Here is a 23766-nt window from a genome sequence, read left to right on the forward strand (position 1 = left end):
GCATTCTATTCGGCTAGACTACATCCAGAGTACGAGCTATGCAATAAAAATCAGACATTCATATGGCCGTAAAAATCAAGGCTTGGACTTTTACTCAACAGATCCTTCAAATACGCCAGTAAACTAACCTCCAAAATCCCATCGAGAAGGTCCGTCGTGGGAAATACACGATGTATAGTAAGAGATAGGCGCCTTTAAAACTCCCCAGGAAAAATAAAAAAGCAAAACAAAGGAAAGACAAACCCCCATGATTCGAAAAAGATGACAGGGGGTTTCACCGTGGGTGTGTAGTCACAAAACGATGACGAAGAAGAAAAGAGGAAACAAATATACAAAGAGAGAGGGGCCGAATGGGCAAGACGCTAATGGGGAATCACCAAAGATGGGACGTGACAGCTGAGACACGCTCGAATGCAGCGTCAATGCTGTTGCAGAGAGCGTGGAAGGTTTTCTTGGCCGAATCGCTAACTTCAGAGTTGTCAACGACGAGTTGAAACTGAGCAGTCTTCTCGGTCGACACACCTTCGAATGCGATGTTAGTAACGGGGGCAGGAGAATCAACAAAGAGAGCAAAGGCAGGATCAGACTCATCAATCTCGACATCAGGGTTGGCAGCACCAATGTCGGACTGGCTGGGCGAGTCGCTAGCAGGACGGTCGACGATAGGAGCCTCATTCTTGGAACTCTCGGGGATGCTGAAAGGAGAGAAGGGTTTTCCAGACAAAACCTGAGCATCCAAGGCCGGGCCCTCGGGAACCTCCATGACAGCAAAGACGGGAGTGTTGCCGTAGTTCATGTCAATTCCCGAGTTCCAGCCGCCGTTGTTCATGCCCATACTGGAGGGGTCCATACCCTGGTTGGGAACCATGACCATGTTGGCCTGGGGGGTTTGCTGCATCTGGAACTCTTGGCCACGGTTGGCGTTCGTGTCCTTGGGCATACCCTGCATGTTGCGCTGCGGTGCAGCCTGCTGGGCTTGTTGCTGAGGTTGTTGTTGTTGTTGTTGAGATTGCTGCTGGGGTTGATTGGGCATTGTGTCACCTATATCGTTCAAGAAGTTGGAGAAATGAGGAGAGCCCAGAAGCATGCGGGCCAAGTCGTTCAGGCGGGCATTCTCTTCATAAAGAGCGCGGTTCTGGAGGCGAACCTCGTGGGCCTCATTGGTTCTAGCGGCCACCTCACTTTCAAGCTGACCAATGTATTCTGGTAAGAGACATTAGCAAAAAAGGACATTGGAGATAGGTTCAAGTGTTTGGAGAGTCGTACCCTTGCGGCGAGATCGGAAAGCGCGAGCGGAGACCTTGTTTCGCAACTGGCGGCGCTCTTTGCTGCTGAGTTTCTTGCCCTCCTCGCTAGCGAGAAGGCGCTCATCTTCATCCATATCGGCCTCATCCTTCCGGGCCTTGGCCATCTGCGGCATACCGTTGGAGGGACTGGGGGAGCCCTCGCCATTGGCCATTGCATTCTGGCGCATCTGTTGAAGTAGACGGGAAATGCGCTCCTCAACCACAGGGTCAGGATTTCGGGGACCGTGGACTTGAGGCACAGCATCGGGCAGTTGATCCGGACGCTGCTGTATCTGAAGGCGGACCATCTCGCTTTGCTTCTGTTGTTGGGCCTTGGCCATCGCAGCCTGCTGCTGATGCATGCCGGGGTACATGCGACCGACCTGTGTGGATGGACCAGCCTGAGCCAGCTCATGGCCTCCGAGAGCGTTGGGATCGACGTATTGGTTTTTGTTTCCAGGGTTTACCGGGTAGAAGTATGACGAGGGGTTCATGTTTTCCGGATCAATCTCCATGTCCGACGGGTTCCGGCGCGGTGCAGTGTTGAAGTCAAATTGGGCATTCTCTCGCTTCATGTGATGACCAGCATACACCTCGGCGTTCACGGGAAATCCTGGACCATTGTTAAAGCCCATCGGGACCTGACTGTAGGACATGGACAAAGCACCGGGCGGGAGGCCAGTCTGTTGTCTGTGTTCGTCATACTGGTGACTTGGGGCCTGAAATGCGAGGGGAGACTGGCCACTTGAGGCAAAGCTGGCACTGCGGGCGTCACTGGCACTGAACTCGGTGCTTGCGACCGACGGTTGGCTGACCATAACCTTTGAGCGGGAGGGATCGGCTGTGTAGTTGAGTTGATCGAAGTTGATGAATGATTCCAGATCCTGGTCATAGTTTGCAACCGGCTGCATCGAATGTTCCGCAAGAGTCGCCATGGTGATCTGAAAAAGGCTGTCCCTCGAATGTGTAAAGATAGGGTTAATTTGGCGTGAGATGTGGCGTGAAATATGGATGTGGGGGGTATAATTGAGATGGATTGAACGAGAGATATAAGGATATGAATGATCCGAAAAACGAAGGTCTAATGGAATATGGATCTAGATGGATAATGAAACTGGTAGAGAAATGGGGAAAGGGACAATGTGTTCCGGAATAGCAACAGGGGATTGCGCGTCCTTTCTGAGTCAGCTGGGGACTCATGAAAGTAACTCCGTGATTGGTTAAACTGCCACCCTATGGCAGGTTATTTACCATACCGTATCACTGTATCCAGAGAGCGTTTGAAATGCTCAGATCTTTGCTTCGAAACATTCGGTATTGTTAAACGTTTCATCTACTCTCTTCTAGTGATAAACCGGTTGCTTTAAAGCCGTCTTCATTTGAAGCCTTATATGCGATAGTCTGGTAGATATTCAATAGTCATAACACTTCCCTATTCATTGTCTTTCGCTAGTCACAATGTTATTAATGGGCCAATCTTAGGGCAAGAAGCATCTGATCCGAATGGCCGTGGGGTAAAACTTACCAGCGCTCGGGGTTGCTACAGGTGTATTGTATTGTACGTGTACCTTTTTTGGTCCCTTTCATGACGCAAGTGGCTGTGTACCTGATTATCAAATATTGCCCGATCTGGTAAATTTTACATTCCTGTTGACTTCCATGTTGGGTTGGATCACTTGGAGGTATGTGAGAATATCTCAATGGATTTAAGGCCTGAAAGCTCAACCTTTAAGAAAATAACTTATCAACCTTGTTCGGACTAAGACTAGCTATCATCGCTAGCGGCTTTCGGAGCTGGGCCAATTATTTTGAGCGGCCTCAGCCACAGGTGCCCTAAGCAGTGGGTTCCCGAACTGAGCAGGTTTCTTTCTGGTACTTTGTGCAAAAAGTGCTTTTTGTATCACACAGCATGCGTTGAGCCCCCGACCTATAATAATACTTGGGATGCACTCCGTATTTGTGTGCACATATGCCAAGCAGATTGAGATCCACGGTGCATTTTCCATGTTCCTATGCATTGACAAGAATCCCTTGTTTCATCCAAACGAGGATATACGTACGCCGACGTCTCGCCAGGCCCCCTGAACCGGGTAAACCACGGCGAACCAGTCAGAGAAGTAGATTCAGGAGTCCATTCTATCCTCGTGTGAGATTCGCAATAAGCTTTCGAAGTTGAAGCGGGGCAAGAAAGGAGCAAGGAGAATGATTGCGATCATTTAGGCTCGGTGGATCCTGCTCACGTGACAAGCAAGTCCATTCCTAATTAGGCTAGCCGGTCCGGCTTTTATAAAACACTAAATCTCTTCCAGTCGATCCCCGAGGTTATGTGCTCAAGTGCAATCAACTGTACGGAGTACGGAGTAATATCCATGGATGAATTCTAAGCTTGAAACCCAAGAACTTTCCTTCTTTTCTATAGACTTCCCTGTTTGGATTTCCCCTGAACCTTAACGCGCAAAATCGTGGACAGGGCAGACACAGTGGAGTTACTCATATTGTACGGTGTACCCCTTTTCGTTTTTTCGTTTTCATTCGAAAGCCCAATTTTTCTCTGTGCCTCGAATCTTTGACGGCTCTCTTTTCATTCAGTAATCATCTCGGGCTACTCTGTAGGGCTGACACCGATTGCCATTGATCCCCGGCCGCGAAAAGTGACCGCGAGCAAAGAGGCTGAGTTGATCATGCATCTCAGGGCCACAACAACCGCACTAGCTGTATTATTTTGCTTATTAAGATAGACACTAGCAAAACATTGCAGTATTTCACCAAAGTTGATAACGCCGAAACAGACTCGAGTCAAACTACTTCCTTTTTTTAAAGATTACGCAAGAACGCCTCTCGTGCAGATCATTTTATCAACTGTCCGGAGTTCGAACAGTGGATCTATGCCATTAACTCGATCTTCGTCACGCCGCGGCAAATGCTCCTATGCCATTGATAAGTTTTGCCTGATAGGAGCTGCATATAACTGATTCTCGTGTCATGGGTCGGTTTGAAAAGGGAGTCTCTGCCATATTTTCCAGCATTATTTAAGTGGGATATCTACGCCTCAATATTTCTATGCAATTAGATACGTTTGAACTATATATCTACCTTCGACCCCATTATTTAGTTACCTAATTTCTTCAACTATAAAGGCTTACCATGCCCTAATCTCTCGACTCTTCAAGCCTCTAGACTCTTCGCTGTAAATTTTTGGCAAATGGTCTATTTGTTGTCTGACGACTCGTTCCACATCCGCTCAAATTTCAAATGAGCATAGGGGTGTTCGAGGCTCTTTAACGCTTTAGTAAAGATGCAGACATTAAGATCCAGATCTAGATCACGCTTGATTGTAAACAACGATTAGAATTTTGGTTGTGTCGCAACTACAACAACCAACTAGGGATCATGATCAGTCGGTCTGGACTTTTCATGGAGCAGCATGCTCGTCGTATTCTCCTTGGTCTCGGCTTCAAAGAAGACGGATTCGAGAGGAAATTATCTACGCTCTCAGGTGGTTGGCGTATGCGATGTGTGCTAGCCATTATTCTGGTCCAAGATCCCGATATTATGATCCTCGACGAGCCAACCAATTTCCTGGACCTTCTGGGAGTAGTATGGCTGGAGAACTACCTGAAACAACCCCACGACACATCAGAGACAACCCTCGTCTTGATCTCACACGATAGGGATTTCGTCAATACTGTCTGCGAGGAGATTGTCATCCTCAGAGACCAGAAACTAACTTATTTCCGAGGAAACCTGTCGGCGTACGAGCAAGATTTCGAGGAACAGAAGCTTTACTTGGGACGCATGAAGGAGGCCCAAGAGCGGCAGGTTGCACATATGGAAGCTAGTATCCGGGAGAACATGAAGATTGGGAAGAAGACCAATGACGAAAACAAGCTGCGGCAAGCTAAGTCGCGGCAGAAGAAAGTCGATGATCGGATGGGTCTACAAGTCAGTGCCAACGGGGGGCGTTTCAAACTGAATCGTGATCTAGTCGGATTCCATCTCCATAGTCGAGCTGAGATCGACATCCCGACAGATGAAAAGGGCGCGACTATGAGTTTGCCCGATGCGACGGAGTTGCGGTTCCCCGGACCATTGGTATCGCTTGAGGGTCTTGTTTTCCAGTACAAGAAAACTGACCGCGTCATCCTGGACAATGTGAACTTGGTCGTTCACCTGGGCGATCGTGTCGGGATCATGGGCCTTAATGGCTCGGGGAAGACGACCCTGCTCCGTGTTCTGACGGGGCATGTATGCCCTTCCAAGGGCAAACTGTCAATTCACCCCCGGCTGAAAGTGGGTTACTATAGCCAGCATTCCGTGGAAGAGATGCAGGAGCGTTGCCGAGGCGACCCTAGTTTAACTGCACTGGGATTATTTACGATTGAGACCGAAGGGTCCCTGAACGGGGGCGCTATCAGAGGTCTACTTTCTTCTATGGGGCTAGCAGGTCGTGTTGTATCTGATGTCCCTGTTGCCAAACTATCAGGTGGACAATTGGTATGTAAAATGTGAAACAATTGAATCCAGCTAACAATCCTGTCAAATCTAGGTCCGCCTTGCATTAGCTCGAATCGTCTGGGATGCACCACAGCTTCTCATTCTAGATGAAATTACCACGCATTTGGATTTCCACACTGTCACTGCATTAGCTACAGCTCACTCCTCCTTCAATGGCGCCGTGCTTCTGGTTTCACACGACCGTTTCCTTGTTCGTTCTGTGATTGAGGGCAAACGAGACACCAAGTACAAACTTGACGAAGAATTCGAAGGACTCGACGAAGAGACCGACGAAACGCCAAGGCGTCGATCGATCTATGTGATTAAACAAGGCAAGATGAACGAACAGAAAAATGGGGTGGAGCAGTTCGAAAAGAGCCTGGTGAAGCAGGTGCAGAAGTTGTTGCCAGCTATGGATTAGTTGATGTAGTTGATGCGATGACCAATCAAAATGAATATATAGTGACTCAGCACGGAGCCCGCCACGAAACATGTGCGATAAGAGACATTCCCCTCATTCCTCCGCGGAGTACCTCTTAGAATAAATATTCGCCTCCAACATGCAACATTATACCCCTTGAAAGAATTCCCTCATGGCTGGCTCATGCAAGCGAATTTGGTCTTGCTCTAGGGCTGCCCGCCCGTGGGGTATACAGACTCGAGTCCAGAGTACTCGCGCCGCATCAAGACCTGACGCAATCGTCGCCTCCCCTGAATTACCTCCTCCGCACATATCAACTGAATCCTCCAAACTGTCAAAATTCAAGTCTGTGAAGCCCTTCTCCGAGTTCCTCACCGATACCTTTAATCGCCAACATGACTATCTCCGCATCAGCATTACAGAACGGTGCAATCTTCGGTGTCTGTACTGCATGCCCGAGGAAGGCATAGACCTTTCGCCCTCTGCGAAACTGCTGACGTCCCCGGAGATCCTATACCTGTCCTCACTGTTCGTCTCACAAGGCGTGACCAAAATCCGATTGACGGGCGGGGAGCCGACAGTCCGAAAAGACATCGTGCCGTTGATGCAGGACATTGGCAAGCTGCGACAAAATGGGCTTCGGGAACTGTGTCTGACAACCAATGGGATCTCATTATATCGAAAATTAGACCCGATGGTAGAAGCCGGGTTGACGGGAGTCAATCTTAGCCTGGACACGCTGGATCCGTTCCAGTTCCAGATCATGACACGTCGCAAGGGATTCGATGCTGTGATGAAGAGCATCGACCGCATTCTGGAAATGAATCAGGTCGGTGCGGGGATCAAGCTGAAGATTAATTGTGTTGTTATGAGGGGAATGAACGACCGAGAGATCCTCCCGTTCGTGGAACTGGGCCGCGAGAAACCGGTTGAAGTGCGCTTCATCGAGTACATGCCTTTCGGTGGGAACAAATGGAACCAGGGAAAGATGTTCTCGTACCAGGAAATGCTGGCTGTCATCCGAGAGAAGTATCCCACATTTGAAAAAGTGGCCGACCACAAGAATGACACGAGTAAGACATACCGTGTTCCTGGATTCGAAGGGCGCGTGGGATTCATTACGAGCATGACACACAACTTCTGTGGTACCTGCAACCGGTTGCGCATTACTAGTGATGGGAATCTCAAAGTCTGCCTGTTCGGTAACGCCGAGGTCTCATTGCGGGATATCATTCGCAAGGAAAACGGTGGAAACCCAATTGACGTGGATGCAATCAACAATCTACAACTGTTAGAAACAGTACAAACTTCCGCACGCCTTAGTGACAAAGGCGGCTTGGTGAATGAGCGAGAACGTGAGATCCTTGACATCATCGGCATGGCTGTGAAACGAAAGAAGGCGAAACACGCCGGCATGGCGCAACTGAAGGATATGAAGAACCGCCCTATGATCTTGATCGGTGGGTAGTCATGTTCTTTCCTTCTTTTTTTTTAATGATTGGAGACGCTTTTATGACCTGTAAATCATCTCGGATCAACTTTTATTTTGGATTCCATGGAATTGGCGATATCTTACTTGATACCGTGCATACATGAAATTGATGTATTTGGACATTGTTACATTGAATCATCAGGCTGATAGATGAACTAGATAATAAACCGAAAGCATGGGGGTCAGGATCTCACTTTTGGTCACCCATACCAATACATATACTTTCGCGTCTCCCTGCAGCTTCCCAAAGTCGTCTGTACCACTCTGGGCGTTCTAAATCAGAGACCGAGAACCGTAATCCACGTCTATCCCCCTCTCTACCCACCGCCTCAGACGCCGACCTCCCTCACCTCACACCATCCAAGACCGTACACATGACCCAGATCACCGAAAAACCCGAAACAAAACGCGTCGCTACCGCCGCCTGCACCGTCTCCTTCTCGAACGCACGACCCTGGGAAATCCTCCGCGAGGGCCAGACCACGCACAAAGGCGACGTCTTCAGCGTTGCCCGGATTGCAGGTATCATGGCCGCAAAAAGAACGCCTGATATCGTGCCCCTTTGTCATCCAGGCATTGGTATTACCGGGGTTGAGGTTAGCGTAGAACTAGTTGAACCTGCGCAAAACAGGGATCATGGCGGCATGCATGTCGTGGCGTCGGTCAGCTGCTTTGGTCGTACAGGGGTGGAAATGGAGGCTATGACCGCTACTATAGGTGCGGCTCTAACGGTTTACGACATGCTAAAGGCTGTGGATAAGGGAATGGTTATTGAATCCGTTCGATTGTTGGAGAAACAGGGTGGAAAGAGTGGGCATTGGGTACGGGAATAAGTTGATTGTAGTTGAAATAGAGTAGGTATAACATGTTCGGTTAATCTACAACATACAGCTCACAAAGGGCTTTGACCAGATGATCCTCCCTAACCCTAATGGGGCATTCTTGCTATAACCGTACCATCCCTGTGTTGATCGTCCCCAGTGCACGATTAATTTGGAAATTAGGTTCCTTTTGTATGGTGCACCCATACTAAAGGTACCAAAAATCCAAAAATTCAAAAATCATAAAATTCATTTTTCCCAACCCTTAAGCTTACTCAACGATAAGAGTGCTAAACAGATGGTTTAATAGACAACATAGGTATAACCGTACAACTTCAATGTTCGAATGCTTCAATTATAGCTTATCTACAACTGTTGTAGATTGATTCTAAGTTTATTAGAACCCTTTCATATACCATTTCTGTCTACCTAGAATTTTCCTTTGGCTTGTAACGGGTTGAGTATTATGATTTTTGAATTTTTGAATTTTTGAATTTTTGGTACCTTTAGTATGGGTGCACCATACAAAAGGAACCTAATTTCCAAATTAATCGTGCACTGGGGACGATCAACACAGGGATGGTGTCCTGGGCGCTTGGCACGTACCTATGGATTGGCCCTATATGCCAACCGTTTGAAAACTCCTTCACTGCATTTTCGTAGTTGTAATTTGACCAAAAATCTTTTCATCTTTATTCCACTTTTTATCCGGATATAGCGATGATTCTCAATTTTTAATTTTTTTAATATTTGTATTTCTATGTGTGGCCTTTAAAGATATTTCGAGCCCACATCGTTAACTCGAATTGGCTTAGCTGGTTGGTCACTGAGGTTTTACACTTTTCTCTCTTTTCTTCATTCAACTATGTATGTTTTTTTTTCTCATTTTTTTTTCACATTCCTCTATTTGAGGCCGTAAGTTGTGTCAATTCGAGCCATCTCGAGTTGTGTGGGGTTTTTCTTGAAAATCTTGTCACAAAAATCGTGTTTCATCATTACATCGACAACGCCTTCACGGTAAAGAATTCACAGCAAGGACTGCGCATTTTCAAGCCCTGGCGAATTTTGTCGACAAGTGAATATGCATGCACCGCTGATCTGTATGTGCGCCTGGCCTGCTTATAACTTTTAACTGACCACTTTGGACAGTCCGCAAATGGCGGAAGTACATCGGGAATGCCATGATGGCAGTGCTTCCGCCATTGAATTTCTTGACGCTACACTATCTCTATTTCATTGCCACATGCATGATCGCTAGTATCATTTTCTATTTGACATCGACGCCATGGCGTAGCGTTGCCTATGTGGACTCGATTTTCTTGTGTGTCAGTGCCATGACCGGTGCTGGATTGAATACGGTATGGCCTGAATCTCATGGGCTATTTCGTAAGCTAATGGTCCGATTATCAGGTGGATCTGTCAACTCTGAATAGCTTCCAACAAGCAGTTTTGTTCATCCTGCTTATCCTGGGCCATGCCATTCTCATCTCTCTCACCGTACTTCTAGTACGTAAGAGGGCTTTCGAGGCAAAGTTCAAGGGTGTTTCCAATGAGCGGGAAAGAGAGCGGTCTAGTTGTAACCCCTTGGAAGTTGAACTCCAGGCCAGGGGCCGGGAACCTGCTCAGGGAAGCACCGGTACTGATATCCCGGGCGAAAGCAATGGACACAGCGGTAAACCGCACCCAAAGACATCGGTGCTGGCCCAAGTGAAATCGGGAGAGCCATCTTCTCGTGATGAACAGCCATGGATGGAAGATGACCAAAAAACCATCGGTGGCACACCCCGTCATCATCACCACCGAGTCTTTCCTATGGCTGGCATTGGGGCGAGACCGGATCTGCATAATCACCCTCGCGACGCAGTGCCTAACGTCCCCTTGGTAGTCGAGGACTCCGTGTCTGGCTTCAAGGGAATTCTTCGTGGTACACAGAAGTACATGGCGTCTAAGGGGCTCGTGTCCCGCAACTCCCAGTTCCACGATCTCACTCCTGCTGAACGTGACGAACTAGGTGGCGTTGAGTACAAGGCCGTCTCGTTTCTTTCTGTGGTTGTGTTTCTTTACTTTATCTTGTTTATCATCTTTGGTATGGTCGGGGTCGGTGGTTGGCTGGAAGTTAACGATCCCGCCGTGACGCGCACGAACGGCCTTTCGCCTTTCTGGACGGGTGCTTTCTTTGCTGTTTCTGCTTTCGTGAACAGTGGCATGTCGCTTCTGGATGCTAATATGACTGCTTTGCAGTTGAAGTTGGTGGCCTAGATCTCTCGCCTTTCAACAGTCAAGCTTGCTGACCCTCTCTAGTGCTTACCCCCTTCTCACAATGGGATTCCTGATTCTAGCTGGAAACACTCTCTTCCCTTGTTTCCTGCGGTTCATTATCTGGACTATGAGGATCATGCTTCCGGACCGGCCGAGGTGGCAGTCGTGGCGTATAACCCTTGATTTCATCTTGAAGCATCCTCGAAGGGTAAGTCATGTTGCAGCACTCTAATAGATTGCAGAATGTAGACACTGATCGTGAAGCCAGGTCTATACGAACCTCTTCCCTGCTCGCCATACGTGGTATCTACTCGGCACGATTGTCATTCTGAACGGTATCGACTGGGCGTCATTTGAGCTACTGTCTATTGGAAACAAGGACATCGAGAGTCTTCCTACCGAGTATCGTGTGTTGGATGGACTTTTCCAAGCCATAGGTTCGTCAACCAATATTACCTCCACCGTCATATCTGAATGAAGCTGATAGATGATCTCGAATAAAGCGGTACGCGCTGGTGGATTCTACGTTGTAACCATTGCCGGTCTTCGCCAGGGTCTCTTGGTTCTCTATGGCAAGTGCTTTGAATTTTTTCGCCCCACTGAAGGATCATCACGCTAATAAAATCTTTAGTACTTATGATGGTAAGACCTATCAGTCTTGTAGCGCATGCACCAACCCCCCAAACTAACACCTCGCCCAGTACGTCTCCGCGTACCCAGTAACGCTCACGATGCGGTAGGTAGCCAGTGAACTCGCCAAAGAAACCACAATCTAACACCCGCCCAGCAATACGAACGTCTACGAAGAACGCTCGCTAGGAATCTATGCACACGACGAATCCCCAGACTCACCAGCAAACACAAGCCGCAGCAACGTAGTAATGGACCTAATCCGACACCATCTCGGCCGCCCAGGCCTGTCCGAGACTTCGCGTGGCTACTTCGTGCACCAACAGATCCGCTCCCAACTCAGCCATGACCTGTGGTGGATCGCGCTGGCGATATTCTTCATCGCCATCCGCGAGTCAGACCACTATGAATCCCAGCCTGTGTCTTTCTCCACCTTCAACATCATTTTCGAGGTTGTCTCTGCCTACGGCTGTGTGGGTGTCAGTCTTGGATTCCCTGGGAAGAATTACTCGTTCTGTGGAGCGTGGCACACTGTTAGCAAGTTGATTCTTGCTGCTGTGGCTTTACGTGGTAGGCATCGTGGTTTGCCCGTGGCAATTGACAAGGCTATCATGTTGCCCAGTGAATCTTTGGCTTGGGCTGAAGAGGAGGATGCTGCTATGCGGAGGGATAGGTCTAGGGTTTGGGCTCAGGAGCATGGGCCTGTTGGGTCTGTTTAGATGTTGCACTTTGATATACCCCCTTTTGCTCGTTCATTTATTGGACTGTTTTATAAAGCGTAGATTTATGAGACCTATGATGAAATGAAGCTTGTTGAGAAAAGATGATTCTTTTGTAGGACTGAGTAACTACCCATGGTGTATCCTGGTAAACAAAGACATATGCAATAACCGTGTGAAGTAGCTGGACATGGACATGGACAAGGAGATATACAAATTAAAAGAATAACTAGACGATCTACTCGTCCTCCATCTCCATCTCGTCTTCATCTTCACTCTCGATCTCGGCTTCCTCCTCGCTCTCCAATTCCTCCTCATCCTCGCTGCCATCATCACTGCCAGCAACACCACCCATGTCTTCATCTTCTCCACCATTCTTCTTCGCCTCCTGTCTCCGCTTCTCTTCCTCGATACGGCCTTCTTCGAGGACAGCAGCACGCTCCTCACGCAGCTTGCGCTGCGTCTTAACGAACGCACCGACAGGAGTAGTCTCCCAGTCAACATCCTTGAGGAAAGATTCAACGGCAGAGCGGTTGCGGGGAGCGTACGAGACGTTCATACGGCGCTCCTCGATCCAGCGGGCATTGGTCTCAACCTTCTGCACGAGAAGCAGGATCATCTGGTTGATTTTAGCGTTCTTGTTTCCACCGCTGCGGGCAGAGACCTGCTTCAGCCAGCGCTTGAGGGAGACAACGACGGGCACGGACAGTTCCGGGAACGCAATGTGCTTGGACCACAGGACGAAGAACTCAGAGAGGAGCTCGGCGACCTGCTCACCGATGCCGTCCTGGTAAGTGCGCGAGCGCAGGTAGGATTTGGGCGCGCGGATCGCTGTGTTGAAGTCTAGGGGCTTGAGCGTGCTGGACTTGGGGTGCTTGCGCATCTCTGCGGAGGTTAGGACCTCGAGAAGTGAAGCTGAGAGCGGGATGTAGGTGCCTGTTGCGCGGGAAATACGGAGCAGGGAGCGCGTCAATTGGAAGCGCAGAGGGAAGTACGTGGCGGTTGGGATGAGGCGCATGGCGCCCAGGGTAATTTGCACGACGGGGTAGATAAGGGGACGCAGAGCGGACTGCTTGCCGACTTGAGCCTCGACAAGGCCGTCGCAGTGCTGTGAAAGCACTCGGGACCAGAAGTCCAGTGAGTGCACGTATTGCCAGTTGTAGATGGTCTTGTAGGACTCCTTGGAGGTATTGGTAATGCTCTTGCGCAGGTGCATAGCCAGCTGACGGATGAAGGAGAACCCTGCTGTGTATGAGACGTTCTGGTCAATACCCCAGATTTCGGCTGCAGAGTTCTTCATTAAGTTCACGCCTGCTAGCGTGTGCACCGTTGTGTTGCGGCTACCCTTGACAACACCCTCGTAAGTGGCCTTGAGCACACTCTCCCTGATACCTGCATCTCCCAGAACCATAAGGCGGCGCAGAATCAAGAAACCTGTGATACGGGTGGCGTCAGCCGTAGACACATCAGCCCAAATTCCGACGACAATCTTAACGAGTGTCTTCAGCACCTTGCGGAACTGAAGAAGGTAAGGCAGCATGGGCTCAATTGACGCGAGGGTCAACTTTAGTGTCGATGCGTCGGACAAGTTGACCAGAAGCTGGTGAACTGAAGCAGTGTGCGATTTGATCAGAGGTGTGAGAGTCTTGAACTTCTTGGAATCTAATGACACTCTGATTTTGCCAGAAGCGCTCTCCTTGACGGGGAGATGGTGGGCTAGGACCTTGGGGATGGTGTTAAGAGCCGTGATGAGAACCTGGTGGTAGACGTTTTTGTCGGAGATGGTGTATTTTTGCTCGGGGGCATCAGGGTCATTGACATACGCGGCCGCACGGAAAGCGAGCACAGCCTGGCGCATCGCTCGGATCGAGTTTTGCTCCTCCATCAACTTCTGCCACTTCTTGACCATCTCAATAGTCAGGGTCTCATCCTCGGTCTCCTCCTCAGGCTCCTCCTCCTTCTTGGACTTCTTCTTCTTCTTCTTGGCTGGTTCCTCATCTTCAGGTTCTTCGCTTTCGCTCAGAGCGTCAACCTCTGAAAGATCGCCTTGGTCACCGAATTCGAGCAGTTCAGAATCGTTTTCCTTCAGATATTTATAGAACTCGGGGTCTTTGTCCTTCAATGACTCCAGCTGGTCCTTGTGCTCATCGTAAGCATCGACGCTGTCGTCATCACTCTCACCCTCAGAAGCCTCAGCGTCTGCCTGTGCCTTATCTTCTGAGCGCTTGCGCTTGCCGATCTTGGGGGTGGTGTCCTTCTTGCTAGCCTTCTTTCCCTTGTCCTCGGGAATATCGAAGCCGCCAGCGAAGAAGTCGTCAACGTTCATTTCGGAGAAGGCATTTTGTTTCTTCAACTCCTCCGGGTTTTCTGCGGCGGCGGCGGCGGCTTCGGCTTCGGCACGGCGAGCAGCACTTTTTTCCTTGCGCTTGTCGTTCAGTTGGTGTCTTTGCTTAATCTTGGCATGCGCTTTGCGTCGCTCGAGGACGTCTGGCAGACGCTTCTGCACGAACTTCTTCGTCGATTTTTTTCCTCCAACCATTTTGAGATATTGATGCAGAAAAGAGTCTGCAAGTGTAGCTTGGTCGGAAAATGGCTGGTCAAAAAAAAAATTGGGGAGAAAATCGGCGGGTCCGCCTTTCAGACCGCCTTTGCCATTGGGCGATAACGTCTAGACAATCTACAAGACAACAAGACAACCTTCAAACTGACGACTGACGACTGACGACCATTGTACAAATCCTGAATTTGGGTGAAAATGTACTCCCAGCGCCCACTTTCGTATGCGCCGACTCCCTACAGCTACACACCTAACCCCGCCCGGTCAGCCACAATCAACCTTGACGAAGTATGGACCCTTGTCGCCGCACTGATAGTCAGATGGTCTAATGCCACTTCTCGTAGGAAGTCAAACTAGCATCCAGCTCAGCCGAGCGTGACTTATACGAATCACTAGCCGAAATCTATAGCATCATAGTCACTCTCGATGGACTCGAGAAAGCATACATCAAGGATGTGGTCACCGAGACAGAATATACCGAGACATGCACTCGGCTATTGAAGCAATACAAGTCTAGTCTTGGAGACGAGACAGTGTTGCGGGAGTTCGTGGATTTGGAAACCTTTAAGCGGACGTGGGGTGTGAGTGTTCTTCTCCATTTTACCCCTAAAACACCAAGGCATCTCTAATGCCAGATGGACAATGCAGTTGGAATGCCCACGAGCCACAGAGCGATTGCGTATTGGTCTTCCGGCCACAGTTGAGCAAGCTTCTCATGGTGCACCAACCCCCAGCATGGGCGTTGCTGCGACGGGCCAGGCTGGTGGTGCCTCTGGTAGTCTTATTCTGGCAGCAACCGAAAACTTCATTACCTTCCTCGATGCACTGAAACTTAACATGGTATCTAAAGATGCACTGCATCCGCTTTTATCCGAGGTGATTCAATCCGTGAATAAGGTAACAGATACCGATTTCGAAGACCGCGGCAAGATCATTCAGTGGTTGATCGCATTGAATCAAATGCGAGCTACTGAGGAATTGAGCGAGGACCAAGCGCGTGAACTTGCATTTGATATTGAACAGGCTTATCAGGGCTTCAAGGCAACTTTGAACTGATTTGGGGAATCTTTGACTTGATGCACCGGCAAGGCGTTCATATGGACAGTATAGATACCATTATGTTTTCATGTAATATTGTGATCGTTTGTGATTGCTGGCTTAATATACCTACTTTTGATTGTTTTTGATTGAATGTTCTGGCATAAGTACAGTAAGAGCATCTACTGTATGGATCGAACGGCATCTGGCTTAGCGCCATACACTATTTGGGTCAGTTCTTTTTCCTCTTTCGATATCAAATGTTTCTTTCTCACTTGCAGCGGCCTTCGGTTTTATAATTTCTGTTCTCTTGATGTCTTGGTGCCTGATAATCTAGGCGACAGTCAACCCGCGGAACGGCAGCGCCAGCCTTTCCTCTTCAGGAATATTCCCTTTTTTTCTCCGCCACGCTTCTCCAGACTGTGAGGTCAATTTCTTGCCTTACATTCCTCTCCGGCAACGACTAGAGCACACAAAGGTTTCACCATGATCAGCACTACAGATGAGCCTCTACATGGTTAGTTCATAATCTCTTTCCTCAAGTCCATTCGGTCCACAAAAGATAATGGTACTGATAAGCGCAGTGCTTGACCTCCCGCAACTTTACCAGAAGCCCTCGGGAACCGATCTCGTGAAAGCTCTAGCTCTGCTGAGCTTACAGCCACGCACATTTGGCACGACCGCTGATGTCGTCAAAGGCCCCGCGGTCCAGCCCGCGGGAGTGACTCGGTATCTCACATCCATCATCGCCAGCCCACTAGCATGGCTCGATACCGAGGAACTCCGGGAGGCAATCTGGGATGCAGCCGCTGCACGACTGAGTGAACGGTCTGGTCGAACTGGTAAGCAGGCCACTATTTATCCAGCTGTGTTATGTTATCCCGCTGACCGTGACTCATTTACCACCAGCTATGCCGGCAATGTCTCGAATCTTCAACGTGCCCACCTCTTCCAGTGAAGAATACACACTGACACTCCATGAACCGTCAATCACAGCGGATAATCTCGGTATGAAGACTTGGGTGTCTTCCTATCTTCTCGCGCGCCGGCTTCACAAGCTTAAATCGCCACCAGCACTTGTTTCCTCGGCGTCAGATACTCCCTCTACAATCAATCCCCAGAAACCTCTGCGGGCGCTCGAACTCGGCGCTGGAACAGGCTTGGTTGGGCTTTCCTTCGCAGCTCTGCAGGGCGAGTCTGCCACCGTCCACCTTACCGACTTGCCCGAGATTGTTCCCAACCTCGCTCACAACGCTGCCTTGAACGTAGAACTCCTCACCAAAACTGGGGCGACTGTGACCACCGGTTTGCTTGACTGGTCGGTCACGCCGTCGCCCCTTCCAGCTGCGAAAGAGCAGTTTGATGTTATTCTCGCTGCAGATCCATTGTACTCGCCCAGCCATCCCAAATGGTTGGTGGACACCATCAAGCCCTGGCTTAGCCGTGGGCTTGATGCGCGAGTTGTGGCGGAGATGCCGCTACGAGATGCATATCTACCGCAGGTGAAGGAGTTCCGGCAGCGGATGGGCGAGTTGGGGCTGTTTGTTCTTGAGGAGGGCAATGAGGTTGGCTATGATGACTGGGAGGGTGCGGATGGAGGTGCGCTGGCTGTCAATTGTTGGTGGTCAATTTGGGGATGGAGTGAAAAGGTATAATGGCAGTACGGCCAGGTCATAATGACCAAACGAAATGACGAATAATAACGATACACGATAGATTAGAACAAGGATTCCTAGACTTTGCTTTTTGAGCAATGCAACCCCCAAAGATCAAACCTTGAAGATGAACATGCTCGCATCATATTCGATGGAAGTCAACTTGATGAATGAGGAAAACATTGGTCGACAGAAAAGAGGAGCAGTTCCATCACGTGACGATGACGTCGGTGTCACCATTTCGATGGATCGTGGATTTCTACCGGGTCCTGTATTTCTAGGGGTTCAGAACCCTAGCAAGAATGACTTGTATCTATGCTCATTTACAGAAAACAGATATTCTCTACATCCATGTGGTCGGTCAACAGCCCAACGTTCTTCAAGTATCAAGCAAGTTATCCTAACGCGATGACAGACCTGAGTCCAGAGCAAACCGCAAGCATACCAGCCTCCAAATTCCTGGAATCCGAATAATCAGGGTGCTGTTCAAAGCCGACAAAATCCAAGGGTCTGAACTGCGACATAAATACATATACTTCCATCAAGCTACCGACTACGATTCATTCCTTTTGACCTCTCGAGTCGTGCATTACGGAATACGTCGCAAACCCAATATTGCATACCTCACCAAACACCTGTACAATGATTGGGCTTCTAGCCCTCACCTCCATTCCAACAGTGACAGGTGTAGCTCTCGCTTCCAGCGAGCAGCGCAAAGCAAACCAGCGCAAAGAAGAAGCCCGTCGCATGGTGAAGTTCAACATCGTGGCGGAATGCGATGGGGACACGGATGATGACCGCAAATTAAACGGGATGACTGTTGTTGTAAGAGATGAGAAGGTAAGGAACCGTAAGGAACCCTAATGCGGACTAGAGAAAGAGTCTAGAATACGTTTCAGCCCCTCTGAACATTAAAACCACAGCTCAAATTGCAGACTAGACTGATACATCTACCCCCGCAGGTCTACCTCGCCAACCCAGATCCCTCCAAACGATCCCCGCCAGCTTTCACGGCCTTGGCTTTCTACATCGAGTATCCCGAACCAGAGGAACTAAAATACCTCAAGCGTGAGCGTGGCCTCGGCCTCCCAACCTACGTCCAGGACAATCCGCCCCTTCTCAACTGGATCTATGCAGATACCGAAACGTATGAGTTGCGATACGGGAATCGGTCGCAAAGTGTGGAGCAGCTGGTCGAGCCGTGGGACTGGTGTAAGAACGAGAAGTTTATTTCGCTTGAAGGGAAGCAGAATGCTTTCATTGCGGTTGAAGAAGAGGAGGGGGAATGGGCGCTTCATTTTGATCGAGATGGCGATGAGCTTGCGGGCGTTCTAGGGGAGCAGGGATTGCTGGATTGTGCCTTTGTGCCTGTCAAGTTGGCCAGGAAGGTCGTTGAGGAAAGGCCGCCGCCACCTTCAGCTGCTCAGGCTCCAGCTCAACGGAGTCAGGGAAATGGTCAGAGTCAGAAATAGATGGGTGCGACAGAGCGTGGGTAAATATCGTGATTGAGACGAAGGATTTTGTATGTATATACTTCATGAGATGACTTAATGCGCTTATGATATGATCATGATTATGGTAATACCGCGGTAGCAACCTTGGAATAGTGTATTGTACAGTAGAAACTTGAGCATTTAATCATCCAATCCACTCCAGCTCCCAGTGTCACTGGCGTTGCCGCTAGCCGCTGCGGCAGCCTTCCTGTTGCGACTGGCCTCGATGGCACCCCTTTTGTTGTTCTCCATGCGGCGTTCAAAGCCACTCTTGGTACTGATTCTCATACCACGAGCGCTCTTTCCATCCTCCTCCTTGTCGGTCAATCTTGGGGCCTGGCGCGCCTTAACACCATGCCTCTTCAAATCCTTCTTGTTGTTCTTGCTCAAGTTCGGCAAAGCATCGAGCAGCCATTTCTGAATGGATTTGTCGCCTTCTTCGCCACCACGTAGCTTCTCGCTGACGTCGATGATGTTGGCAATGCTCTTCACATAAGGAATGTCTTCCTTGGTATAGTAAGTGACGGCGATACCGCCCTCGCGACCAGCACGACCGGTTCGCCCCACGCGGTGGACGTAGACGGCGGCTGAGTTGGGGATATCGTAGTTGACTACGCCGTTGATACCGCGGAAGTCGACGCCGCGGGCTAGCAGATCCGTTGTAACCAAAATCCAGATCTCGCCTTTGCGGAAGTCGCGCATGATGTCAGACCGTTGGCCATCTGAGAGATCAGAGTGGAGAACCGCAATACGGGAGGATCCGCCGGCTTCGGCTGGAATATCATATTTGAGTTCGGAGTGTAGTGCCACCGCCCGAGGGATGGTCTGCGTAAAAATGAGGAAGGGAGGGCGAAGACGGACATCTGATGCCGAGGCTGCTGCAGGGCGAAGAAGTTGGCGAAGTCCCATCAATTTGCCCTGTTCTGTAGCTGCGTACACAAGTTTGTGGTCAATGTTGGGGATGGCAGAGTCTTTCAACCCTACAACCAGACGAAGTAGTGCATGTGGCTTGCTTGGCTTTCGTTCGAGATCTTCCAGTCGCTCTTTAATGGTCGACTTTGTGAGATCCTCGATATTGGATCCCATGGTAGCTGACCAAAGGCCGACACGCAAGTCGGGGTGTGAGCATGATTTCCAGATTTCAAGTGTCTGTTCCCGGAACAACGGGTCCAGGAGGACATCGGCTTCGTCCATAACCAAGCTCCGCACGAGAGGTAATGTTGCCATGGTGGTTGTCCGATTCGCAGATAAAGCATTGACCAACATCAGAGGCGTAGTGACGAGAATATCACTCTTGGTGACCGGGACGCTGGTTCGCTGCTTTGCTGGCTTGTTTTCGGTATCATCATCTTCCGACCCAGATGATTCTTCGCTGTTTTCTTCAAGAACGTTGGCACCAGCAGCACCAACATCTCCAACGCGCATACCCTTTCTCATCAACGTGATCTTCACGCCAGTTCCAGCAACTAGCTTGCGGCCCTCGTTGACAATTTGACTTGCCAACTCCCGGGTGGGCGCCACAACCAGAGACAAAATACCGTGCTCGTCGGGGTTTGAGTGGTGGTGTCGAACAATTTTGTTGATGACAGGGATTAAGAATGACAGTGTCTTGCCGCTACCGGTGGGGGCAACAACCAGAAGATCTGGCTCAGAAGATTCTCCCAGAAGCAATGGTAGGGTTCCAAGTTGAACCTCTGTAGGTACGGTAAATCCTTGCTCTGCAATGTTCTCTGCGAGCCGCGAGGAGATCCTATATTTAGACCGAAGCTCCTTGAAGTTAAGCAGTGGCTCCGGGAACAAACGTCTGGCACGCTTCTGTTCCTTTTTACTGAGAATCGGCGCCTCTTCTTTCTTTGACTTCTTCTTTTTCTTCTTGGAATCTTTGGTAGACGTAGGCTGGACTTGGATCTCTTCCAAGTCGCGCAGGTCTGTCACCTTGATCTTGTGTGAGTTCAAGATAGTGCGACGCTCCACTTCATCCATGGAATCGTCGTCATCAGAGGCGGCATCCTGAGCAGACACTTTCTTGTCGTTCTCGGTCGCAGCAGTCGCAGCAGCGGTTTCCGTCACACTTGCTGCAGTGCGCTTATTTGAACTGAAAAAGTCGAGATCAGGGACATCTTCCTCAGCCTGCTGGACGGCAGCGCCTCTTTTTCTTTTTTTGCCATTCTTGGCAAACTCGAGCTTGTCGGTCTCCACGGTCCGGAAGAGCTGCGGATTGGCTGCTTTCCCAGTGGAGGGCAGACGAGAGTCTGAAGCCGACGAGGCGGGCTTTAACTTTGTTGAACGGGTCAATAATCTGAACGCATCCATATCTTTTGTTGGTTGAGTCGAAAATGTCGTTGATATTGTGAGAGGGAAAAAAAGTGGTCCGCCGACTTTCCGCCCGCGCCAATCAGCGTTGTGCGTCATCTGCGAAGGTGCATGGCGGCCAGGGTCCGATGCCTGATTTTTCTAGGGTCGATGCCTGAATCGTGCCTGATTTTGGATTGGCAGAATTTAGTCTGCCGAAATGACTATTACAGAGACTGAAAAAGGAAATTGCCAAAGGCCAACCCACCTACCTAGGTAGATAAAAAATATAGCTTTTTGTATAGCTTAAAACTTTAGATCCTAAGATTTTTAGGGTTGTTTACAGTCATAAGACTATTTCGTAAACTCTACATAGACTACGAAGTACCGTTGTTGAAATATCAAGTTGTAATTTATCGTATTAACCATGTAAAAGAATAGTGGGCCACATTGGCGGCCTTGTGACGACGTCGTTTTGGTAGTTAGTCTTTATTCCAAATATGTTTTGTCCTTCTTGTTGGTTTCAGACAACATAGATAGACGGCAGGAAAGAGCAGAAAGAGGCTGAATTTGTGAAATGGACTTTTCTACGTATAACCTGGAATTTGGAGTGGGCCACTCGCTTGTGAACTACGTTATCGACTACTAAATGTTTAGACATCTTTAAGTATTACGTACGATGGTTATTTAGTTTCCGACCCCTATACCCTTGCAGCTAGGGATAGGTGATTGTGGAATAGCTTCAACCAGTTTACAATACACAGTATAGAGCGGTGTCCGAAGCGGTCTAAAATCAAGCATCGTTCAGGCATCATTCAGGCATCGACCCTAGAAAAATCAGGCATCAGACCCCTGGCCGCCATGCTTCGTTGTCATCTATCACTGCCGCAGACGCGGAGGACAAAACAACGAGAGAAAAATGATGGTCACAGATGGGATGGTCTCGATGTGAAAGACATTTCAAATCAGGATCACCATTCGTGGCCAGGGAATCTGAAGCATGGCTACAGAGAGGTTTAGGGAAGAAAGGGAAGAGTAAGGAGAGACAAGTCGAAAGCATGGGGTCTTTAGATTACCACCAACCATTTGCACAGTGGATTTGACCCTTTCTATAGAGCACAGATGGTACAGGAATTGTGTTGCAGTAACAAGGTCTATCTCAGACAACAGTTTAAATTCCATCGTCTATCATACACACAGCGCGGCCAGATTAACATAAGAAAAAAAAGGAAAGGACGATTCTCTTCTGTCCACTTCCACTTAGTGCGTGTGCGCAGGCTCGCCACGGTAACCAACAATGTTCATGCGACCGATCATCTCGCCAACAGTGAAGAAGCCAATGACCTCGGCGGCAGTGACACCGGCGAAGGCGAGCTGCTTAGGGCTGGCATTGCGGATAGAGGCGAGGATAGTCGAGGGGGAGGGGAGGGTCTTGAGGGCAGCAGGGTTGCGGATGAAGGGCTGGAAGTAGGACTGGAAGGTGGCCAGGTTGCTAGGAGGAATAGTTAGATTGGGAGTAAATAGTCCGAGTACGGGCTCCGGCTTACGGAGGAGCCATGTTCTGGCCACGGAACACCAGTCTGCCGAGCTCGATTCCGACCTTAGAGTAGTAGATAGTAGGAGGGACCAACGCTAGGTTGATTGATGGTTAGCTATACACCTTGTGTAACTTTTGTTCCATGTATTGAAGTCAACAAGGAGGTTGGGATTAGGTGGCACGATTCCAACCAGATCAGTCGGCCAATCATTGGTTTTCTCTTTGTATAAGTAACCAGTTCCCCAAACTCCATTGTGGCCCTCCAAACAGGAGAGAAATCGAAAAAAAGTCTCTTACAATCGACGAAAGAGATGACCTTGCCGGCGGGTCCACCGATCTTGCGCAGGGCACCAGCGGCGTTGGCGATGACAGGACCAGCGGAGGCAGAGACCTTGGACAAACCCTCAGAGGCCTTGGAGGCAGCTGAAGAAGCAGTCTCACCAGCCTTGGCGGCAGCCTCCGAGGTGGACGAAGCATATCTGACGACGGTTCTCCGGGTCAGGAACTGCGATTGCCGCAGGACAGCACGGGTGACGGCGGGCATTTTGAGTACTGCGGAGGAAATGAGCGGAAAAGAGAAATTAAGCAAAGGACACCCGAAGCAATCGCTAATAGGAGGGCAGTATGATCTAATGATCTGGAGTTTCGCGCAACGGTAGAACCAGACGAAGATTTGGCGCTCGGGAACTTCAGGAATTGTTGGTCACGTGAGTCGCCTTCTATCCCCCATGAACCACTTCCTTTTCTATATGTTTGAAGATGTTTCAGGGAGCCGAGAATTTTCAGAGTCATATTACTTACATATTCCGACTCATCTTGATTGGGGGTGTGAATCTGAAAATGAATAAGAACACTAGCACCTTGCTACAGCATATACCTATATCCGGCCCCGTTTATTGAACCACAGCCAGGAACTATGCTCCGGATAGTAAAGATAGGTTGATGCTTTTTTTTTTTTTTCTTTAAGACGGGCTAGTCTCTCTAATGGCGTCTTTGTCGTGATGAATACTCTGCAAATTTGATATGCAAATTTGATTTACAAAAAAAAAAACACGTTACGTCTAAAGGGGCG

At 49.3% G+C, this 23766-nt stretch overlaps 10 protein-coding genes across 10 annotated transcripts; 6 read left to right on the forward strand and 4 right to left on the reverse strand.

Moving 5' to 3' along the window:
• Positions 1–373: 373 nt before the first annotated feature.
• Pdw03_6036 (BZIP transcription factor (LziP), putative) lies at positions 374–2221 on the reverse strand (the record flags this gene model as incomplete). The annotated part of the gene is made up of 4 exons (XM_066101236.1): positions 374–468; positions 523–1203; positions 1267–1899; positions 1954–2221. 4 exons carry the CDS (start codon positions 2219–2221, stop codon positions 374–376), a joined length of 1677 nt encoding a protein of 558 aa, XP_065958176.1.
• Positions 2222–4676: 2455 nt separating this feature from the next.
• Positions 4677–6201, forward strand: Pdw03_6037 (ABC ATPase, putative; the record flags this gene model as incomplete). Its single annotated transcript, XM_014683034.1, has 2 exons — positions 4677–5780; positions 5833–6201. 2 exons carry the CDS (start codon positions 4677–4679, stop codon positions 6199–6201), a joined length of 1473 nt encoding a protein of 490 aa, XP_014538520.1.
• A 172-nt stretch (positions 6202–6373) lies between these two features.
• Positions 6374–8526, forward strand: Pdw03_6038 (Molybdopterin cofactor biosynthesis C (MoaC) domain; the record flags this gene model as incomplete). The annotated part of the gene is made up of 2 exons (XM_014683035.2): positions 6374–7661; positions 7853–8526. 2 exons carry the CDS (start codon positions 6374–6376, stop codon positions 8524–8526), a joined length of 1962 nt encoding a protein of 653 aa, XP_014538521.2.
• Positions 8527–9595: 1069 nt separating this feature from the next.
• Pdw03_6039 (Potassium transporter, putative) lies at positions 9596–12122 on the forward strand (the record flags this gene model as incomplete). The annotated part of the gene is made up of 9 exons (XM_066101237.1): positions 9596–9614; positions 9664–9872; positions 9925–10760; positions 10816–10981; positions 11042–11210; positions 11277–11345; positions 11405–11415; positions 11475–11509; positions 11561–12122. The coding sequence occupies 9 exons, from the start codon at positions 9596–9598 to the stop codon at positions 12120–12122; spliced, it is 2076 nt and encodes a 691-aa protein (XP_065958177.1).
• Positions 12123–12360: 238 nt separating this feature from the next.
• Positions 12361–14661, reverse strand: Pdw03_6040 (Ribosome assembly protein Noc2, putative; the record flags this gene model as incomplete). The annotated part of the gene is made up of 1 exon (XM_014683038.1): positions 12361–14661. One exon carries the CDS (start codon positions 14659–14661, stop codon positions 12361–12363), a length of 2301 nt encoding a protein of 766 aa, XP_014538524.1.
• A 216-nt stretch (positions 14662–14877) lies between these two features.
• Positions 14878–15735, forward strand: Pdw03_6041 (Vacuolar protein sorting-associated protein Vps28, putative; the record flags this gene model as incomplete). Its single annotated transcript, XM_014683039.1, has 3 exons — positions 14878–14967; positions 15024–15260; positions 15328–15735. 3 exons carry the CDS (start codon positions 14878–14880, stop codon positions 15733–15735), a joined length of 735 nt encoding a protein of 244 aa, XP_014538525.1.
• A 468-nt stretch (positions 15736–16203) lies between these two features.
• On the forward strand, positions 16204–17846 carry Pdw03_6042 (Glucose-inducible SAM-dependent methyltransferase Rrg1, putative; the record flags this gene model as incomplete). The annotated part of the gene is made up of 5 exons (XM_014683040.2): positions 16204–16234; positions 16302–16559; positions 16627–17366; positions 17434–17728; positions 17788–17846. The coding sequence occupies 5 exons, from the start codon at positions 16204–16206 to the stop codon at positions 17844–17846; spliced, it is 1383 nt and encodes a 460-aa protein (XP_014538526.2).
• Positions 17847–18014: 168 nt separating this feature from the next.
• Pdw03_6043 (Vacuolar protein sorting-associated, VPS28) lies at positions 18015–18844 on the forward strand (the record flags this gene model as incomplete). Its single annotated transcript, XM_014683041.1, has 2 exons — positions 18015–18212; positions 18335–18844. 2 exons carry the CDS (start codon positions 18015–18017, stop codon positions 18842–18844), a joined length of 708 nt encoding a protein of 235 aa, XP_014538527.1.
• A 162-nt stretch (positions 18845–19006) lies between these two features.
• Positions 19007–21178, reverse strand: Pdw03_6044 (ATP dependent RNA helicase (Rok1), putative; the record flags this gene model as incomplete). Its single annotated transcript, XM_014683042.1, has 1 exon — positions 19007–21178. The coding sequence occupies one exon, from the start codon at positions 21176–21178 to the stop codon at positions 19007–19009; it is 2172 nt and encodes a 723-aa protein (XP_014538528.1).
• Positions 21179–22417: 1239 nt separating this feature from the next.
• Positions 22418–23238, reverse strand: Pdw03_6045 (Mitochondrial F1F0-ATP synthase g subunit, putative; the record flags this gene model as incomplete). Its single annotated transcript, XM_014683043.1, has 3 exons — positions 22418–22649; positions 22705–22789; positions 22992–23238. 3 exons carry the CDS (start codon positions 23236–23238, stop codon positions 22418–22420), a joined length of 564 nt encoding a protein of 187 aa, XP_014538529.1.
• Between the last annotated feature and the right edge of the window lie 528 nt (positions 23239–23766).

The sequence above is a fragment of the Penicillium digitatum genome, chromosome 6, assembly GCF_016767815.1.
Source record: "Penicillium digitatum chromosome 6, complete sequence".
Taxonomy (NCBI): domain Eukaryota; kingdom Fungi; phylum Ascomycota; class Eurotiomycetes; order Eurotiales; family Aspergillaceae; genus Penicillium; species Penicillium digitatum.